General features: G+C 34.4%; 1 protein-coding gene across 2 annotated transcripts; it reads right to left on the reverse strand.

The window, feature by feature from the left end:
- Window positions 1-6319: 6319 nt before the first annotated feature.
- On the reverse strand, window positions 6320-17723 carry LOC126818804 (aquaporin-9). 2 transcript variants are annotated; one of them, XM_050546379.2, is made up of 8 exons: window positions 17340-17723; window positions 13142-13262; window positions 12173-12310; window positions 11804-11922; window positions 10600-10820; window positions 9764-9969; window positions 9046-9098; window positions 6320-7713 (listed from the first exon to the last, which is right to left on the reverse strand). In XM_050546379.2, exons 1-7 carry the CDS (start codon window positions 17433-17435, stop codon window positions 9064-9066), a joined length of 936 nt encoding a protein of 311 aa, XP_050402336.1. In that variant the 5' UTR covers window positions 17436-17723; the 3' UTR covers window positions 6320-7713; window positions 9046-9063. The 2 variants fall into 2 exon arrangements, with proteins under 2 accessions (XP_050402336.1, XP_050402337.1); XM_050546380.2 differs by lacking the exon at window positions 9046-9098.
- Between the last annotated feature and the right edge of the window lie 172 nt (window positions 17724-17895).

A 17895-nucleotide genomic window follows, 5' to 3' on the forward strand; every position in this document is an offset into this window, starting at 1 on the left:
AGAGGTAAGTATTGTTGACATAGTTAAATTTATCCGCAGTGTTTATGTTCAAGATTTTCAACGATTTCCGATAATTAATACCAGACTTATCGCCCTTGATCAATTTGAAAAATCTTGTGGGTGCCCGACATGCTAAAGTTATAATCCGATTGACTCAAAATGTCTACACGGTGTTTAAGTTTATAAGATGAAGCCCGTTGATTTCCTACGAGGGAAGTCAATAAGTTCATAGAAGTGGATACAAAACAGAAGCTAATGGTTTTGATATTGATTTTATTTTTCAATATAATCTCCCTGGGCCTCGATGCACTTTGCCCATTTGTCTTTGAGACTGTCCATGCCCTTGCGGTAGAAGTCTTCTGACTGGCCCCTCAGCCACGCCTCAGTAGCTGCCCTGAGTTTATCATCATCGCCAAATCTTGTACCACGCAAGTGTGATTTCAAATTGCGAAACAGATAGAAGTCGCTTGGGGTCAGATCTGGACTGTGGGGGGGATGGTTAAGTTTTTTCAAAGCCACATTGTTGAAGTGCAGCCTGTGCAATACGACTCTTGTGCACTGGAGCGTTGTCATGAAGAAGCAAAACTCCAGCAGTCAACATGCCGCGCCTCTTCTTCTTGATCGCCGCTCTCAATTGCTTCAACAAGTCAGCATAGTAGGCTCCTGTTATTGTAGTTTTAGGTGGTTTAATAGTCTATAAGTATCACGCCCCTTGAATCCCAGAAAATGGCCGTCATGATCTTGCCAGCAGAAGGCTGAGTTCTGAATTTCTTGGGTGCAGAAGAGTGCTCCTTATGCTTCCATTGCATGGATTCTTGCTTGGTGTCAGGATCCCAGTGATGAATCCACGTTTCATCCCCTGTAACCAGAAGGGCATGAAAGTTATTGGGATCAGCATTGTAGATGCCCAAGAGCTCGCGACTGGATTCAACTCTCTGGTGTCGCTTTTGTGCATTTAAGTTTCGTGGCACCCATCTTGCAGACACCTTGGACATGTGCAAGTGCTCATGAATTATGGTGCAAACACTTCCATGAGAAATGCCACACTCTGAAGATATCTCGTCCACCTTTTTTCTACGATCGGACATGATTAAGCCCTGGACCCGTGCAACCATATCATCTGTAATGGCTTCAACAGGCCATCCTGACCGTGGGCCATCGTCCAAGGAGCTGCGACCCCGCTTAAACTCAACTGACCATTTTGCAACAGTAGAATATTGAGGGGCTTCCTTCCCATACACATTGGTCATACGTTTATGTATTTCGGTCGCATTCACCCTTTCTTTCGCGAGAAACTTGATAACCGCACGATGCGCAGTTTTAGAACTTTCCATGATTACAGTAGGGTACCTGTGTTGAACAGGCTGTAAATCTCAAGTAAATAATCAGGAAGGGTTGTTTATGTCTGTAAACTGTCGTCAGATGGCCTATCTCAATAATGACATCAACGATGATGTTTTCAGGGTGTATCAATACTAACTTCTGTGAACTTATTGACTTCCCCTCGTATGAGGGCCCTAGAGGCTGCAACTATAGTTATCATCTTATGACTTGGAATTTATACACAATGTTTAAGGTCATAAGATGTAGAAGTCTATTTTCAACGATTTCCGATAATTTGAACAGCTAAATTTATCATCAGATTTAACAGTGCGTGTTTTGGGTAATAAAAATGTTAGCACTGGGAATATGTTATAAGAAGCAAATCAAAGTACATGTACTGCCATCTTTCTTTATCCCCGATTGGGGCAGAAAAGTAGGATGTTAAACCAAATTGTATTCTCTTTTCAATACAATCTGTTTTGATGTTTGCTATTTATACTACTATGTATATAGTTCGTTGATATTAATTTAGTCTGATACCGAGAATATCTTGACGTTATTTTACACACAAGAATCTAAACTATTTACGTCAGAACATAATCTTTCGACTGTTTAATCGGATGGCGGTTGCCAGGATAAACAAATATATAGGGCGTACTTTTCCGGCCACAAGAATGATACAATCATTTAGATTAAATAGTTAGTGGCCTACCGATGTCACAGTTTGAATAGGTGCCCAGTTTGGATCGGCTTCCTCTGTATTATTAACAAGTCCATTGAAAACGGTATTGTATATTATTAAGTGTGTCTGCCTTATTTGCAAAAATGTCATCCGCTATAATTTTGGTAATTAAAAAGTTAAGGTATCGAACTGAATCGGGTAATGAGTCAAAGCACGTTAAGATAGAAAATATCCCTTATTATTGGATTTTGAATCCTTTTTTGTGACAGACATGATAAATCTATAGGTTTGTATTCAATTTGATTATAATACATGTACTTATACACAACATTGTACGGGATAACAGAAAACACTAAAGCCACTATGCGTTTCAGTTTCATTTTTTTGACATTATCTGTATTTTACTTTTTAATGGCTTAATACACGCCAAACTATACACTAATTAATTAATGAACAATTAATTAAGAAAACAATATCTAAATATCCAGGTCTTGGCTTCAATAGGATTAAAAAGGGACTAATCAAAAGATTTTAGCGAAGATTATAGGTGTCGCGGACTTGTTTTGACCATCTGGGGATTTCTATCGCCTACAGATGATGCCAATCTGATTAAAATACAGATCTATAATATTTCCTTTGTTTTTTTATACTTTAGGCAGACTCAACTACATGAATGTTTTGTCAAATGTCCGTATTGCGTGCATGTCTGTAAATGTTTATGCTTGTCTAAATGTTCGTCCATATTCATGTCTGTTTTGTCACTTCTTTACTCTTTACACCTGTTATCTCATGTCTTGCCCTTTTATCTATTGTCTTCTGTACATATATATAAAAACCTAATTATCCCTTTTCCACTAATCACATTGTAAATATTTCACTATGTATATATAACATGTAATTGTCTGCGATATCACATCGGCGGAAGCGGACGTTAAATAAAGCTATTTCACACACATGGAGTAGTAAAACGAAATTTTGAACCATCAGAAACGAAACGAAATAGGATCTGTGTTTTAATCAGACTGAGATGATGCCAAATGTTGACAAATTATCAATTCATCATATCATCATATACTGAAAGGAATTGGACCATTTGTTTTTTGCTTTTTTTTTGTTTTAAGACAAATTAATAATAATTTTGAATGAACTCAATCGGTTGGAACTGATTGAACAACACACCTATAGATTATTGATATAAAATAAAAATAAAACACCATTAAAACATACTTATTGCATGTTGTATTCTAAAGTGTCTCTCTTAAGTTTTTTCCAAAATATCAAAGATTAGTATAAGTGGCTCTCGTGGTCTTTGACTAAACATTGTTGATAGTGGTTTAATACGCTTTGTCGGCACCTTTGCCTGTCGACCCGATTGTCCATCTCTACTGCACATTTTTTGTAAACCCTTTTAAAGTTATTTCAAACTTGCTACATACACTTGTCTGGCTAGGCATATTGAGAAATCTTATCGAAATTGGAAGTTGTGTATATAATTTTGGCAGATTAGCTGTGACCGAAACCTTGCTACTGTCTACAAGTCAGAGTTAAATGATGCATCAGTCTATCAGACTGAATATAAATCGAAAAATTCTGATCCGTGTTTCAGAGGTTGATAAGAAAAAAATCGTTCTCTATATTATGAAAAAAAAAGATTTAAAGATTTTGCTTTTAAAATAGTTGTTAGATCAACTTCAAAAGTTTCCTGGGGACATTTAAAATTTTAATAAATCAGATAGATAGACAGGGGCAATATTATTAAAACATTTGTAAGTAAATAATATAAATAATCCTAATATTTATAATATGCGATAAATGAAATGAAATGAAATGGAGTTTAAAGTCCTACTGTTCTGCTCCAACCTGGGCTAATGAAGACGGGCATACGCCATGCAGTGTGCTATGAGGCATATTCTGCCCGGACAGCGGCACTACGGCCTACTTTAATATCGAATTCCAACTGTCAAGGGATCTTTTACGTGCACGCCAATGTGTACACGGGACCTCGGTTTTTCGACAGCTGACCCCCAATATGCGATAAAGAAATAGGTAACCAAGGTAGATGATAAAGTACACGTGTAATATATTCGTGTCTTTTAGTAAAGTTAATAGGACGGGCTGCAAAATTTTGCACTCGAAATAAGTTTAAGAGGTACAAGTGTCTTGGTAGCCTCAATATAATATTTGTGTACGTATTTTTTCAATATCTCTTAATTGCAAATAATACGTTTTACAGATCTGATTGACTTGAGTTGTTACAAGCATGTTGCTGATAAAATAAAGCGCCAATTTTTAAATACATGTATTAATATATTTTTGTGAGAATATTTTGTTTGTCGCGTAGGGATCACCATGTTGGTGCAGTATATCTCGGTTGGTGTTGACGTGCGATTTTGAATACGGTCTTTTATTTATTTATTTTTTTTAGCTCCCTGGGCGTTTGTAACGACTTGAAATAACCACCTTGCCCTTGAAAGATAAAGTTGTTTCGAAATCTTATGGATTTTGTCTTTTCTTATTTAAACAGTATTTCTATTAATCGATTTATTAATTTATTATGTGAATATGTCATCAACGATGGAAATGTTATAGACATGTAAAGGTTAGCGAGAAAAGATAACTAATATAAAAATCATGCATACATTTGATTAAGCACGAACAACCAAATAATCCAACAGGACTGGTAAATAGGATGCAGACCACCACTTCCTTGTTCTATGTCGGTAATCTTTCACCGACGAATGTAGTTCTCCCTCGAATCGAAGAAGGCAGTTTTAAATGACCCCTTCTGAGAGCTTTTGTTGAATATTTATTGTTTAGAGGAGGAAGGATAACGGAGCTAAGAGGTTGGTCACGATGGTAGTTACATGTTTGTAGTATGTTACTTGTGTATCTCGAATTTCAATGGTCAACCCCAAACAAGTTTTGAATGGTGGAGGTTTATAGGTTTATAACTTACACGGGCTATGTATACACTTGAACTTAAATAGTGTATATATGCAATTAATAATGGTTTTATATGATGGGGGTGTAATTATCAATTATTACAATTACGACATGTTCAAATTAGCCAAGACTGAATCGGGTCAACATACAATAATTCATTTTCATCATTAAAGATGACAGTTGAATGTTTGAGATGAGTGGTACAAACACATACATACTTGATTTAATGACATTAAACACGTTTTCCCTATAAACCTGGTTTAATTCACGTAAATGACCCTTTGTCAAAAACTTTTGATTGATTTATGGGCGAATGATACGTATAGATTAACGAATTACCTCTTAGTAAGTTCTTTATGGTTACTTTAAATGATAAGCATTTTATATAGACTCTCTTTACTGGAACAAAAACAATAACTGGTATAGTTATAAACGGCCCTATAATAAATCAGTTATAACTGTAAACACTGATTCTAGTATTCGATTATTCCCCACAATCTTACCCATCTACCATCTTTTGTTTCCAGCTTGGATCTGTATAGTGTTTCTCAAGTATCTGTCAAATATTATACCCTTGTCTAGAAAAGGAATCTGAAGTTTCCTTTTCGATTTCCAGTTAAGTATTGCACTAAAGGGACAGCATGGCTTTCTAGCAAAGTTGGTAGGAATGTTGCTTCAATGGTACTTATCGAAGATTGGATTAAATAAATGTGCGAAAAAATATGTTGTGAAAGGGGAATATCTCAAAAACAAATATGCTAGTCTTGAAATTATTTTTGAGGATCTACTAATGTATTTCCACAAAATTTAATAGGAATATTGTTCAAACGGATATGCTAGGGACACGTGTTTACATAATCTCTTCATTTTTGCTCATTAAGAGTGCTTATTTAGACCCGATCAAATAATAACTGAACCCCTTATGCACACACCACACACAATACGCCTCCCTACCCACACTCACCCACTTATTATGGACTAACCAGACAATGAAGTGTGCGGCAATAAATATCTTACGTCATATCAACACGACCCCCCCCCCCCGCCACCAACTAAACCCAACAATAATTGGCGAAGTTGGCTGCTTAAACCTACCATAGCAGATCACTTTCATAAGTCCAGAGACAATTGCTTTTATATAGAAATTTAAACATTTTCTTTTTTTCTCCTCCTAAACTATTCGACCATCATCGCCTAATCAACTGACCGATTTGAGGCATGGTAGGGACACCTTTAGATGTCTTTTAGCAATACCGTTACTAGGAAAGACATGGGCAGAACAAGGGGTCGAACAATTAAGAAGGATCACCACCCTTGTACTCTTGGCTTGTAATGCCCAAACCTATTAGAGATTAAGCAAACACATAAACATTAAAGAAAAAACTTAAGTATTTTATTATAAATATTCAATTTATTCAAATTATATAAAAAAAAATAATCTGGTATTATGTTTTATTTTTATGCATTAGTTGGCAATTAATAAAATTTGTATTATATATAGACCATTGCATGTTATACATTGATCATAAAAAATAATAAAAAATGCAAATATAAAAATAATATTAATAATAAATATTGGTGATTTGGAATGTTTCTAAAATATTGATATAGCGTCTTGCTTTATGTACAATTATGATTTCTATAAATGCATTTTTTTACTTATATAAATAAATAGAAATATGTGTTGTTACAATGTTATACAAATTAATATACGTTCCAAAATGTGATATAAAATATATTTTTACTATTTAATTGATATATTAAGATTCAGTTTTTGACACATCTGATAAACGGGGCGTAAAACCCAATACGTCATGTAATTAATAAACTACTGTTATATTGCAGTCAGATGTGATTCTGTTCCGCGGGGACTACACTCTCTTCAATATTTGTTCGCAATGAAAGGTATTCCAGTTCTTTAAATAAAATATATGGCTATGTTCTTTTCACATCCAAAGCACTTATTGTGCAACTATCGGTTTGAAAATCATGGAAAAATTCTAAATAAGGGTGACACGTCACTTATTGATGTGAGTATTCGACACCAGATGTGTGTGGCCGAAAAGGCGCACACATACTCTTTAGAATCAAATTGAGTGTCAATCATGGGAAATGTCTGTGTGCAATTGTACTTTCCAGTTTACATTTTACATATATAAATACTTTTTAATGGTTCAATAGATGACCCATTGATCTCCAGAGAAATATATCTTGAAGCTGTACTAGGGTTCATCCGAAAAATCTAATTTCAAGTGATATAGGGGTTCGCAAGATCAACATCATTCACTCTCATACTGTTTGGTTTTATTCTTGTTTTTTTAGACAGACGGACACTCTGTCAGATTGTCTTAGTATGTATTAGTAACGACAATGTCAAACATTTACAGTAATTCTCAATAAAGTGAACCTGAATATTATCGATGTAACTATATCGTTATTTTGTTTCGCCACCTGCTAAAATTTTTACTATTCCTACATGTAAGTAAAATAAAAAAGGTTATATTTTTCTTCTAAAAAAGTGTAACTTCCGACTGACAAAATCTCGACATCCCTGTTGTCTTCACTTCTGTGTAAAATAGTCACTTTAACTAATCGCGATACACAAATCGTTAGTAAATAATAATAACAATGACCGCACCAATCTCAATCATCAAAACATAGCTTGAAAGCGCTTGGCAATTATTCCTACAGTTGGAATGATGATGAATTTTCTTCGTCTTTCAATTAATTCCATCACAATTTAGTTGCTACATCTAACCCAGAGTCTGAAAAATAAATATTTTATATACATTAATTAAACTGATCAATGGTAACTATTCAAGCAAAAAGACTGGTTTTAAATTGATACATTTGTATATATACATGGGATATAACATTATGTTGGTTTAGGATAAAACGAATAATAAGGCTTAATCAAGATAGGTCAAAGAATGGATATAATTGGCTACACACGTAGATGTATTGTGGAATATGAAATATTGAATTTTATTATCTGGAGTATAGATTCGTGCAGAATAATAGATTTATTTCCATACTAAATTGAATGGAATTACGTTTATAAAGGTCGAAGTTAAGAAATCTTCGACGCATTGCTTTCCTTCCCGCCTAGCACACTCCTACCTTCAACCTAAAAACAATCTTGCCATTATTGTGTAAAGTCAAGTTTCATGTTGGAGTTATTTTTTCAAATCCCATTTAGTCTCCCACACACAATAATTAACAGCACACCATAAATCCAAGTAGCAGTAACTATCACCAAGCGGTTGCCATGCAAGATACGCCTAATATTTGCAATAGATGAGCGGAGAACGTGGAAAATCAACAGGGCTCATCTTCTGGTTGTCTCAATGCTTCACATCGAATTAGAAAAAATATATGTTAAAAACTGTGGTAAAGATGGTAACTCTGGAACAGATCACATAATGCTGAATATCGATCGGGTTTGGCCTCTCATGACCCCAATGTTGCTACCAAGTATGAAATAAATGTGGACCTATTAAAATACCACAACATCAATTCCAGTAATGGTAACTACCAAAAACATTTAAATGTGCAGGATCATTGATCTTCTGCAACTTATTGTTAAATTCCAGAAGCAAATAATTTCAAAACCAAAGCCAGCAAACGATAAGGGCATGATATGAGCTCATTCTCTGGGGGTACTATCCAATAGACATCAAGATTAAGTAAATTAATAGATTGAAATTAATTGAACATAATTATACTGTTAGTATTAAGTACCTCCGTCTACCGTTCGTGCAATAACAATTCAATGCATCTTTTAAAGAAGTAGTGTCGCTTTATCTTTCATTTTTCTGTGGAGACAATGATTGCTGGTGTTTAATTAAATTGATCTAATGGCATTGTCTGTACCAGGCCCAGAAAGCTTTTACTCCGAATTTCATATGAAAATGGTTATATACTACATATTTTTTTCTTGTCTATACAATGTAATATATCTAAATCTAAATTTAACACTTCTTCTCTAACTGAACCAGTTTTAGTAGACCACCGTCACCTGACCCCGGTATTCACATCTACTATTCTACCGCCACCAAAATAAAACAGATATTTTTAACAAACAAATCAATCCTTACATGTACAGTTTATCATAATTATATATCTGACCGCAGAATTTCACTTATTCTTCCTACAAACATCCATAAATAATTTCTTTAATGTTTTAATCTCATATAGTACTGACATTGGGCGTGAAACATGGATAAGATTATCAAAATATTATTACAAAGTAACTGAAGGGTTAGTTTATTTTTGTCATTCAATTTTGACGCATCACGTGATTTCAACATTGAATTTTGTTTATACAAACGTAGATCAATTACAAAACGTCAAGCTGATTATACATTTGACACTTCAATATCTATGTTAACTTATTTTATCAATTATGTTTTACTACCAATCGTGAGGGTGACAAGTGATTTATAAAGGTTCTTTAAATATCAAATCTCTCTGAATTGTATTCTGTCAATGTCCTAGTTGTGTTCTGAAGTATATAAGTCTTATTCTTAGAGATCAATCTAGGAAAAGGAATAAAATATGTCGCCATATAAGAAAAAAATATGGCCAATAGGAATGCCCCCAGTTTCTCTTTATGGTCAACAAAAATGTGCCGGGATACAACAGGTAATTGGAACAGCGACGGTCTCTATAAAAGGCAATTAATTAAGACGACATCTGGAAACGTGTCCTGGCAATGTGGGACCGTATAGACACAGTTACCTAATATAGAGATTTGTCTATATCCATACCTGATCACTAGATCAGGAACATGCATCTTTCTAAACAATAACCTACCTTTAGAAGATATAAATGCTATATTATCTACTCCTGTTAATTCAGTTGGTTTTTCTTTTGTGCCATTAGCTGAAACAACAACGTCTGTGGATTCTGGTTCTGGTGTCCAGTGTATTTCTATACATAGTTGATAAACGAAATAACCTATAGTAGCACCAACCATTGGTCCTACAATAGGAATCCAGAACCATCCGTAATTACGATAACTGAAATTAACAAAATTAATATTAATTTAAAATCTTTAACATCTATTTGCAGAAAGTTGAATTTATTGTTCTCAAAGCGTGCTTTGTAATCAACACGGGAAGAGACCCCCTTTCTGTTAATAATACCGCATTCGCATGGAGAAGTGTTTGCAGAAGATATATTTAACCGGAAATAAGTTAGGCTAATTTTTGGAGTCGTGTTCAGGTAAATAAACCTTCAGGACGTCATCTTTATGATACATGTAAATTAAAACTGGAAGGGACTCCCTTTTGTTAGTAATACCTCATTAGTATGGAGAAGTGTTTGGAGGGGGTACATTTATCCGTCATTATATTAGGGTAACCGAAGTCAGAAGTTGGCTTTAACTTAAGTAAGCCTACCCACGAACGTTATTTTTCTGATTATGTGTAAAACATCTCCGGAGATATATCACATTTCTCTAAATATAGCAACATAGCCCTTTTAGAGATGGAAAACTTGTTACAACTTATTGCATGAGCTCGAGGGGTTTCCAATGCTCACGTCCTAATCAAGACCGATAACTCTCCCTTTCTGGGTTTACTGGAACAATTATTATCAGTGAAACGTATTCTTCATAGATACTGTAAGTATATGGAATGTGACGGTACCTGAAAGGCTCTAGTCCCCACCCAGCAACAGCCGTAAATAACCGAGGACCCAGATCTCGAGCTGGATTGATAGCATAACCACAGTTACCAGCCCAACATGTACCAATAGCAAACACAATTCCTCCCATAGATAACGGTATTAAACCTTTATCAATTGGCATAGAATTTCTGCTATCAAGTATAGCAAATATACAGATGACTAATACGAAGGTACCAAAAACCTGAAAAACAAATATCACTGGGATTAACAAGCATGCTATAATCGTAATATTATTGTTTAATAATCAGCCAAACATTCTTTCTGAGTGGGTAAAATTGTATATATATAGCTGTTGTCATTAATGCAGTTAGAGGGGGCATCTAGGGGGCGTGTTTCAAGACTTCATTTAAATGGGACGCAATTAAATTTAAAAAATTTAAGTCCTTAAAGATGCATTATGTTAGAGCTAAATCTGCGTATTTCAGGTCTTTATTTTGGCATCAAATGTTATATAAATTATTATTTAGACATTTATTCACATGGCAAGCCTAATGAACTCTCTAAAGCATCGGATGGCGGAGATTAAGAAGTAACATTGTTACGATAACAAACAATCTGTGCTACATCTTCCAACACCCATAGGGGGTTGGATGGCCGAATCGTTAGCACGTGCGTGCTATATCATACGGCCTGTCATTGAGTCAACTGGCGTGGTTTCGAATCCCCGGTTAAACGTGACAAGGAGTTGGGTCGCCTGTCCAACCTCGTGGGTTTTCTCCGGGTCCTCCGGTTTCCTCCCACTGCTAAAGACCCCTACGCGCCAGCGAATTATTGAAATAAAATTAAACCATATGTTGGTCCCGAAATGACCTAGTTTGTGTCGAGTGGACGTTAAACCCCATTTCTCTCTCTCTCTCCCAACACCCATAACTTCGATCAAAATAAAGTAATTTGAATGAAATTTTCAATTTATTCATTTTTCATTATCTATTTTTGAACTACATGTATTGTTGTAAGAACGACCATTTCTTTATCTAAATTTTACATAATTTATTCTTTTATTTTAATGTTTATCTGGAAATATCGACCTATTTTCAAATTTGTCCAGTAACAGTTACTTTCACCTCTTTAAGATGTTGAGTATTAAAACTAATCAAACGAGAACGCTCAAACACAGATCATTGTCTCCCCAGTATCAGATGACATTAATTTAATGATACATACCTGATCAAAGAAGCAGTTTAAATTAGAGACCTCAGGATTTGGAAATGTGGAGAAAACGGCAGCAGTAGCTGTAGGACCATATGTAGTTCTGTTACCACCGTCATATGCATTTAGCATGTCTAAAATATCAAATGTTAGTTCCTTATGCATGTATCGATTTTAACAAACAAAAACATTACAATTTACAAATAGCGTGATTTAAAATTCATACTGGTAAACTTCAACGCTTCTTGTTCTTTCGTTTAAAATTAAAATCAACCAAGGGAGACAACAAAACATAACATACATCAGAGATATATCTGGATAACAAAAGAAATGCATCGAGTCTATTTAAAATCTAATTTGTCGTTAATGGTAACAATTACTTACCATAATTAATACCATATTGTACAGCAGAGGCAGCAAATGCTCCGGCTATTTCAGCGATAGTATAAAAGGGATATTTATACCAAGGAATAAAACCATGTAGACACAACGCTATACTCGCAGCTGGATTTAAAGATGCACCTTAAGAAATAAAATAAAGGCCTTCCATGCATCATTTTTCATATTTCGATGTTTCTTCACGATGTAATCATTTTATCACTGTATTATTCGATATCAAATAATTTATTTTTATGTCCATATGGATACATTATTCATGAACTAAGTTTGCCTATTACAGGTTTTTATTTTGGCTTCAAATGTTAAATAAGTTATTATTTAGACATTAGTTCACATGACAAGCCTATAATTATCTCTCAAGAACATCGGGTGGCGGAGATTAACTTCAATCAAAATAAAGTAATTTGAATGAAATTTTCAATATATTCATTTTGTATTATCTATTTTTGAACTAGTATAGCAAGAACGACTAGCTCTTTATCTAAATCTTACACAATGTATCTTAGAAGAAACATTGTGCGAGATTTAGATAAAGGGGTGGCCGTTCTTGTGATTATAGTTCAAATATAGATAATGAAAAAGAATATATTGAACACACAATCCAATATGATGGAGGTCATAAATTTACCGAACGGTATAAAAGAGTTGCTGTTTACCCACCTATAGGCCGATATTTGTTTGGTTATTATTATCTCCTAATCTAGACTGTAATAATATTGGAACGGGTGTACTGAACGCATGCAAAATTAATTACTCTTTTCTGGGCGAGGTTGTGAATGTGTGTATTTTTGACAAGAAATGGCCCTAAAATTGTCTCCGACGTTTGCCGAGAATTGCCGATGGTTAACAGACGAAAATTCCGACCGAAGCTCATATTCTCGATTGTCATAACTACCACAGGAATGATAATAAATGAAATCTTTAGCCTTTTAACATCAACAATGAAGGACCTACCTGAAACACCTCCAGCAGCATAAATAGCTAACACTAGACCCATTCCATTGGCAAAATTTACAGTCAGATAACTACTAAGATCTGTAAAAACATATTGGGCACTGGCAGCTACGGCAAATGACTGGAATAACAAATATATATAAAGGAATGAAAATCATTATATTTATCTTAAACAATGCCTTATTTAAAGTTTGGGACGGGCATTGTGAACGTGTTGCAAGTGTCGCATATTAAAACTTAGGTTGCCAGAAAATGGACAATATCCCGTTCTTCAAACGGATTTGGACAATCTTGTTAATTACTATACATTAACAAGTTCTCATAACTGTATTGTATATGTCCCGTTAAATACGGATAATTTCAAAGAATAATCGGAAAAGATGTTTAATGGAAAAGGGAAAGTAGAGACGTTATACGATAATTATATCGTGAAAGGCACGAAATGTACGGTTGCACTGGAAAGTAAACTAAATTAAATTTCGTAATTTTGTTAATTTAAACACTCAAGGTTAATCTTAATTCGTCAACAATGTTTAGTTTTCGTGAAGTAATAGCTATTGTAACCTTCACAGAAACATATCCAACGCAGTGAAAGAGACATTAATCCCGAAAGTCACAGAAATGACAGGTACCGTACAATTGTACATAAACATTAAAATTAAAAAAAAACCTTGTTTCTCAACAAGTTTTGTAAAAAAATATCTGCTGAAATGTAATGATAGATTGTTTATTTCACCAATCGTGGAAACACGCACTTGTTTATAGAGCAACTGTAGATCAAAATATCAAGTTACAACCAAATTCGTAATATATTATAAGAATATTTTAACGTATGTTAGACGCGAACAAAATAAACGCCCACTCATGGCGGCTAATTGTCCACTGAGGTAAATGGGGTCATTAGGAGATTAAGCAATTCTGCAACAGATTAAATAATATAATCATTTTCAACCAAATTTGATATCATTTAGCCACAAATATTGAAACACAAAATGAACAAACTAAGTTTAAGTAACATTTTCTAGGGCTTTTACAAGTTTTCATAAATAAGGGACAATGACATGGCGTACGGATTTGCTAGATTGGTGATTGCAAATTCGTAACTATGGCTTGAAGGCTTTTATTATGAGTATCTGACATATAATTTTAATTATACTAATCATAAAGATATTTTGTTACTTATAAAATAATTTTGTTTGTTTGGTGGTGGATTTTAGATAACACACACTCTTTCAAGTTCGCACTTCTATAACTTCAATTAGATTTTTTGTTGTATCTATTTAAAGAAGCAGAATCCAGGTGACATTGATCTTCTGATTACTATAGGATGTGAAATATCGTTCACTGGTTTTTGTGTAAATAATGATAAATTTAGTCTAGAAATACATAATTTTTATTGATCTTTACTGTCAAGGGTATCTAAACAAAAACATTAACCACTGTTGCATAAACATGTTTAATTAATTTGAGCCCCCTTAATTAGCTATATTTAATTAGTATAAATTGATGTGTTATAAATTATAAATTGATTAGTATAAATATGAATATAATGTCATTATTTCTATTTGACATCAAGCAAAATTTAAACAAAGTCTATGGTTGATTCTTTCATTCTTGTAGATAGCAAAACGTTTTATATTTTTATTTTAATTCGCCATGAAGCTATGTCATGGATCAAATTCTTTTTTCCCCGTCAAAACATGTTTAAAGACCTCGGCGAATTGTAACATAATAGAAAATGTGATGACTTGATCGCGAAACAGTAATAACATTAGGCATGAAACGAAACATACACACTTTAAGACATGTCATTAAAAGGAAGTGTTAACTATTGCTGTTATCAAAAACATGCTACAGTTTTTAAAATTATATAATTTTGAGGAAAAAAAACTACTTTAAGTATGACTTGTTTGCATATGTTTATATATCACCTGAAATGATTAATATTTCATCTAATTTGCCGACTTTTCTTTTTAATATCAAAAAATAGTTTTTGCCGAGAAATAGGCAATTTCAAGTTGATTTGCCCGGAAACGAGTTAATTATTTTTCGATTGTAATAAACCCTTTTCCCCCATTTGATGCCTAATACAACGGCCATGCAAGCGGTCGTTATACGCAATTAATCATGAAATTGCACAATCTTATTATAATACAGATCAATATTACGTTTCGTTTTTCATACTTTCGATGGCCTACCCTACATGAAGATCTGACCAGTTGTAGTGATAGGTCACGTCAGAGGTCATACTGGCGGCTTTTGACCCTATGACGTCAGACATTATTTTGATTAACCAATCAGCATTGATGTTTCGAGTGGATTGCCCACAGTTCCGTGCACCACACGCCAAAAGCTAGCCGTAACAGACTGTTCATTGGCTAACCCCTCACATCATCACGTCAATAATAACAACTCTTCCAGATTCTAGTGTAGTAAAGACAAGTAAAACGAAATTTTGAACTATAAAAAACGAAACGAAATAGGATCTGTGTTTTAATCAGATTAAAATTGCATTGTTAGTCGCGGAACGCTGAATATCGACATTGTTCATCCTAATGCTTCACAACAAGTTTTAAAATTCCGCGAACTGTAGCGTCTATCAAATTTACATGTGTGGATTGGCGAAAGTACTGTCCAGTTGGACAAATAATTCAAAATTGTTTTCATGAGTGCATGATGTACTAACGCCTGAATAATATATTTGGAGAATGCTTCCCTTTATACATATCCATTGCAAATGTAGATGATAAATAAAAAGTAGGATTTCATAATTATTTTCAAAATATTGATTGTAGACATGTTTATGGATACACTGATGAAGAATAAGCAATAAGTTTTTCTTCGTTTTCGGGTGTTGTATCGTTGGATCTATATATACTAATGGACGAGTCCATTTTACACGAATTAATGCTTAGGGAATTCTTAAGCACAATTACTTTGACCCCAAAACAAATTCTGAACTTTTTTTCTCAACATTGACCTCAATCCTTTGCAACAGCCGTATATTATTTTTTTTTGTCTCTAAATATATAAATATAGCGTGATATACATACTGGCTTTTTAAACAAATGAAACCATATATAAGCGCCCCAGCGAGACAAAAGTCCCCGCAGGTCCAGTCCCAAAAAATTAAAATCTCAGTTACGTAACCGAAATTTTTTCGCGCCCACAGTGCTCGATTCCATTATGTTATCATTCTTCCACTCCTCTGTCTTATCCGTCTTCTTTAGCCCAGTCGGAGCAGAATAGTATGGCGTTAAACCCCATTTCATTTCAATTCCTCTGTCTTTTACTAACTGTCTCATCACTATCATGTTCACGTTTACAACCCGGTTAGTTATACCACTATATATAGGGCGTGGGTACTGGGGCGACAGACGTACTGTATAAATGTCATATCAACTCTCACAAAACCTTCGGAATTGACAGGCAGGCTTCGATTTTCTGTTCAATTTCTTATCCCCTCGTTCACGAGAATTTGCTTCCTATTGCCTCGACATTGACTAAAAGCTGCTTTCCGGCGAGATAACGATCGGCGAAATATAGGCAATACGATCTATTCTACGGGGACGTTGACATTCATTGTGGATGGCGTCCTAGATTTTCCCCCCAACCCCCACACGCACACCGTATTCTCAGCTTTTAGATCCGCTATTGTTTAAGGGAGGGAGAGGGGCTTACAATAAATGTAATTTTAATGAGACAAAAGTGAATTGGGGTAAGCTAAGAGACAGTTTTAAAAAAATAGATGACTTCATCATTCCATTAAAAGTGCATGCTGGAATGCATGACGTCAAAACATGGAGTTGTAAGTGCTAAACAATCAGATAAAAAAAATGCAATTAAGTGCTTATCTCGCTTAAATCATAAATCACCAATTGTAAATTGCGTAAAGGTCAAAATTGTCATGGGGCATGTGGTATCGGGTGTTCTGATAAAAGAGTAAGTATTTTCTGGTTCGTACACGAGCGCATTGTTGATTTATGGGGCAAACTGGTTTATCTTATGGGTGAAACAAAAATCATGTTAATAACAGATGAAGATAGATAACTAAATCATAGGCTTCTTTTGTCAAAGAAAATTATGTGGCACCATATTCCAAGAATCATATTTTTCTCAAAAGGCTAATTTTTGTCATATAAAGTAGACGAGTGTCACACTAAGAATGGTTGGTAAATTACTTAAAAAAATAACTTACCACTAAGATAAATGTTCCATAAAATTCTGCCAGCATTTCTTTACTTAACTCGTTGCTGAGGCGAAATGTTTTACTAAATTTATCTAGAACAGGCATTGTTTTTTCTTGATGTTACTTGCCCAACGAACAATATAGAACCTACACACTCTTATATTTAAGATGAAATGTTTCTTTGGTGGCTGTGCTCCGTGACAAATTACATAAACGAACACAAAGTCACATACACACTAATAGATAATTCTACTAGTTTAAAGAAAGTAAACCGCTTAGCACTAAATCTTATCTTCCCGCCAAATTCTTACATTATATTTCAGCAGACGACCTGACCATTTATAGGCACGTGAAATTGATTGACAAGTGTTACCATTGGTCCAGACCTTGCCATATATCTATCCATCAAATTTATGAATACTAATGATTTTGAAATCCGATCACGGTGTACAATTTTTCCTACAAAAAGGCAGAATTATCTAGCAGTATTTGGGATCGTATTGAGGGAAAGAGACATGGCGACATAGGGCGAATTGTATCCGTAACCTTTTAAAACTTACACAAT

This window comes from Patella vulgata, chromosome 4 (assembly GCF_932274485.2).
Source record: "Patella vulgata chromosome 4, xgPatVulg1.2, whole genome shotgun sequence".
NCBI lineage: Eukaryota > Metazoa > Mollusca > Gastropoda > Patellidae > Patella > Patella vulgata.

Excerpts from the sequence above, each read along its gene's own strand:
- LOC126818804 (XM_050546379.2), bottom strand. The coding sequence starts at position 17,435 with ATGCCTGTTCTAGATAAATTTAGTAAAACATTTCGCCTCAGCAACGAG. Across the intron at positions 13,263-17,339 it reads ATGGAACATTTATCTTAGTG|TCATTTGCCGTAGCTGCCAG; the intron begins GTAAGTTATTTT and ends TTGTTATTCCAG. Across the intron at positions 9,970-10,599 it reads TGGGGACTAGAGCCTTTCAG|TTATCGTAATTACGGATGGT; the intron begins GTACCGTCACAT and ends TGTTAATTTCAG.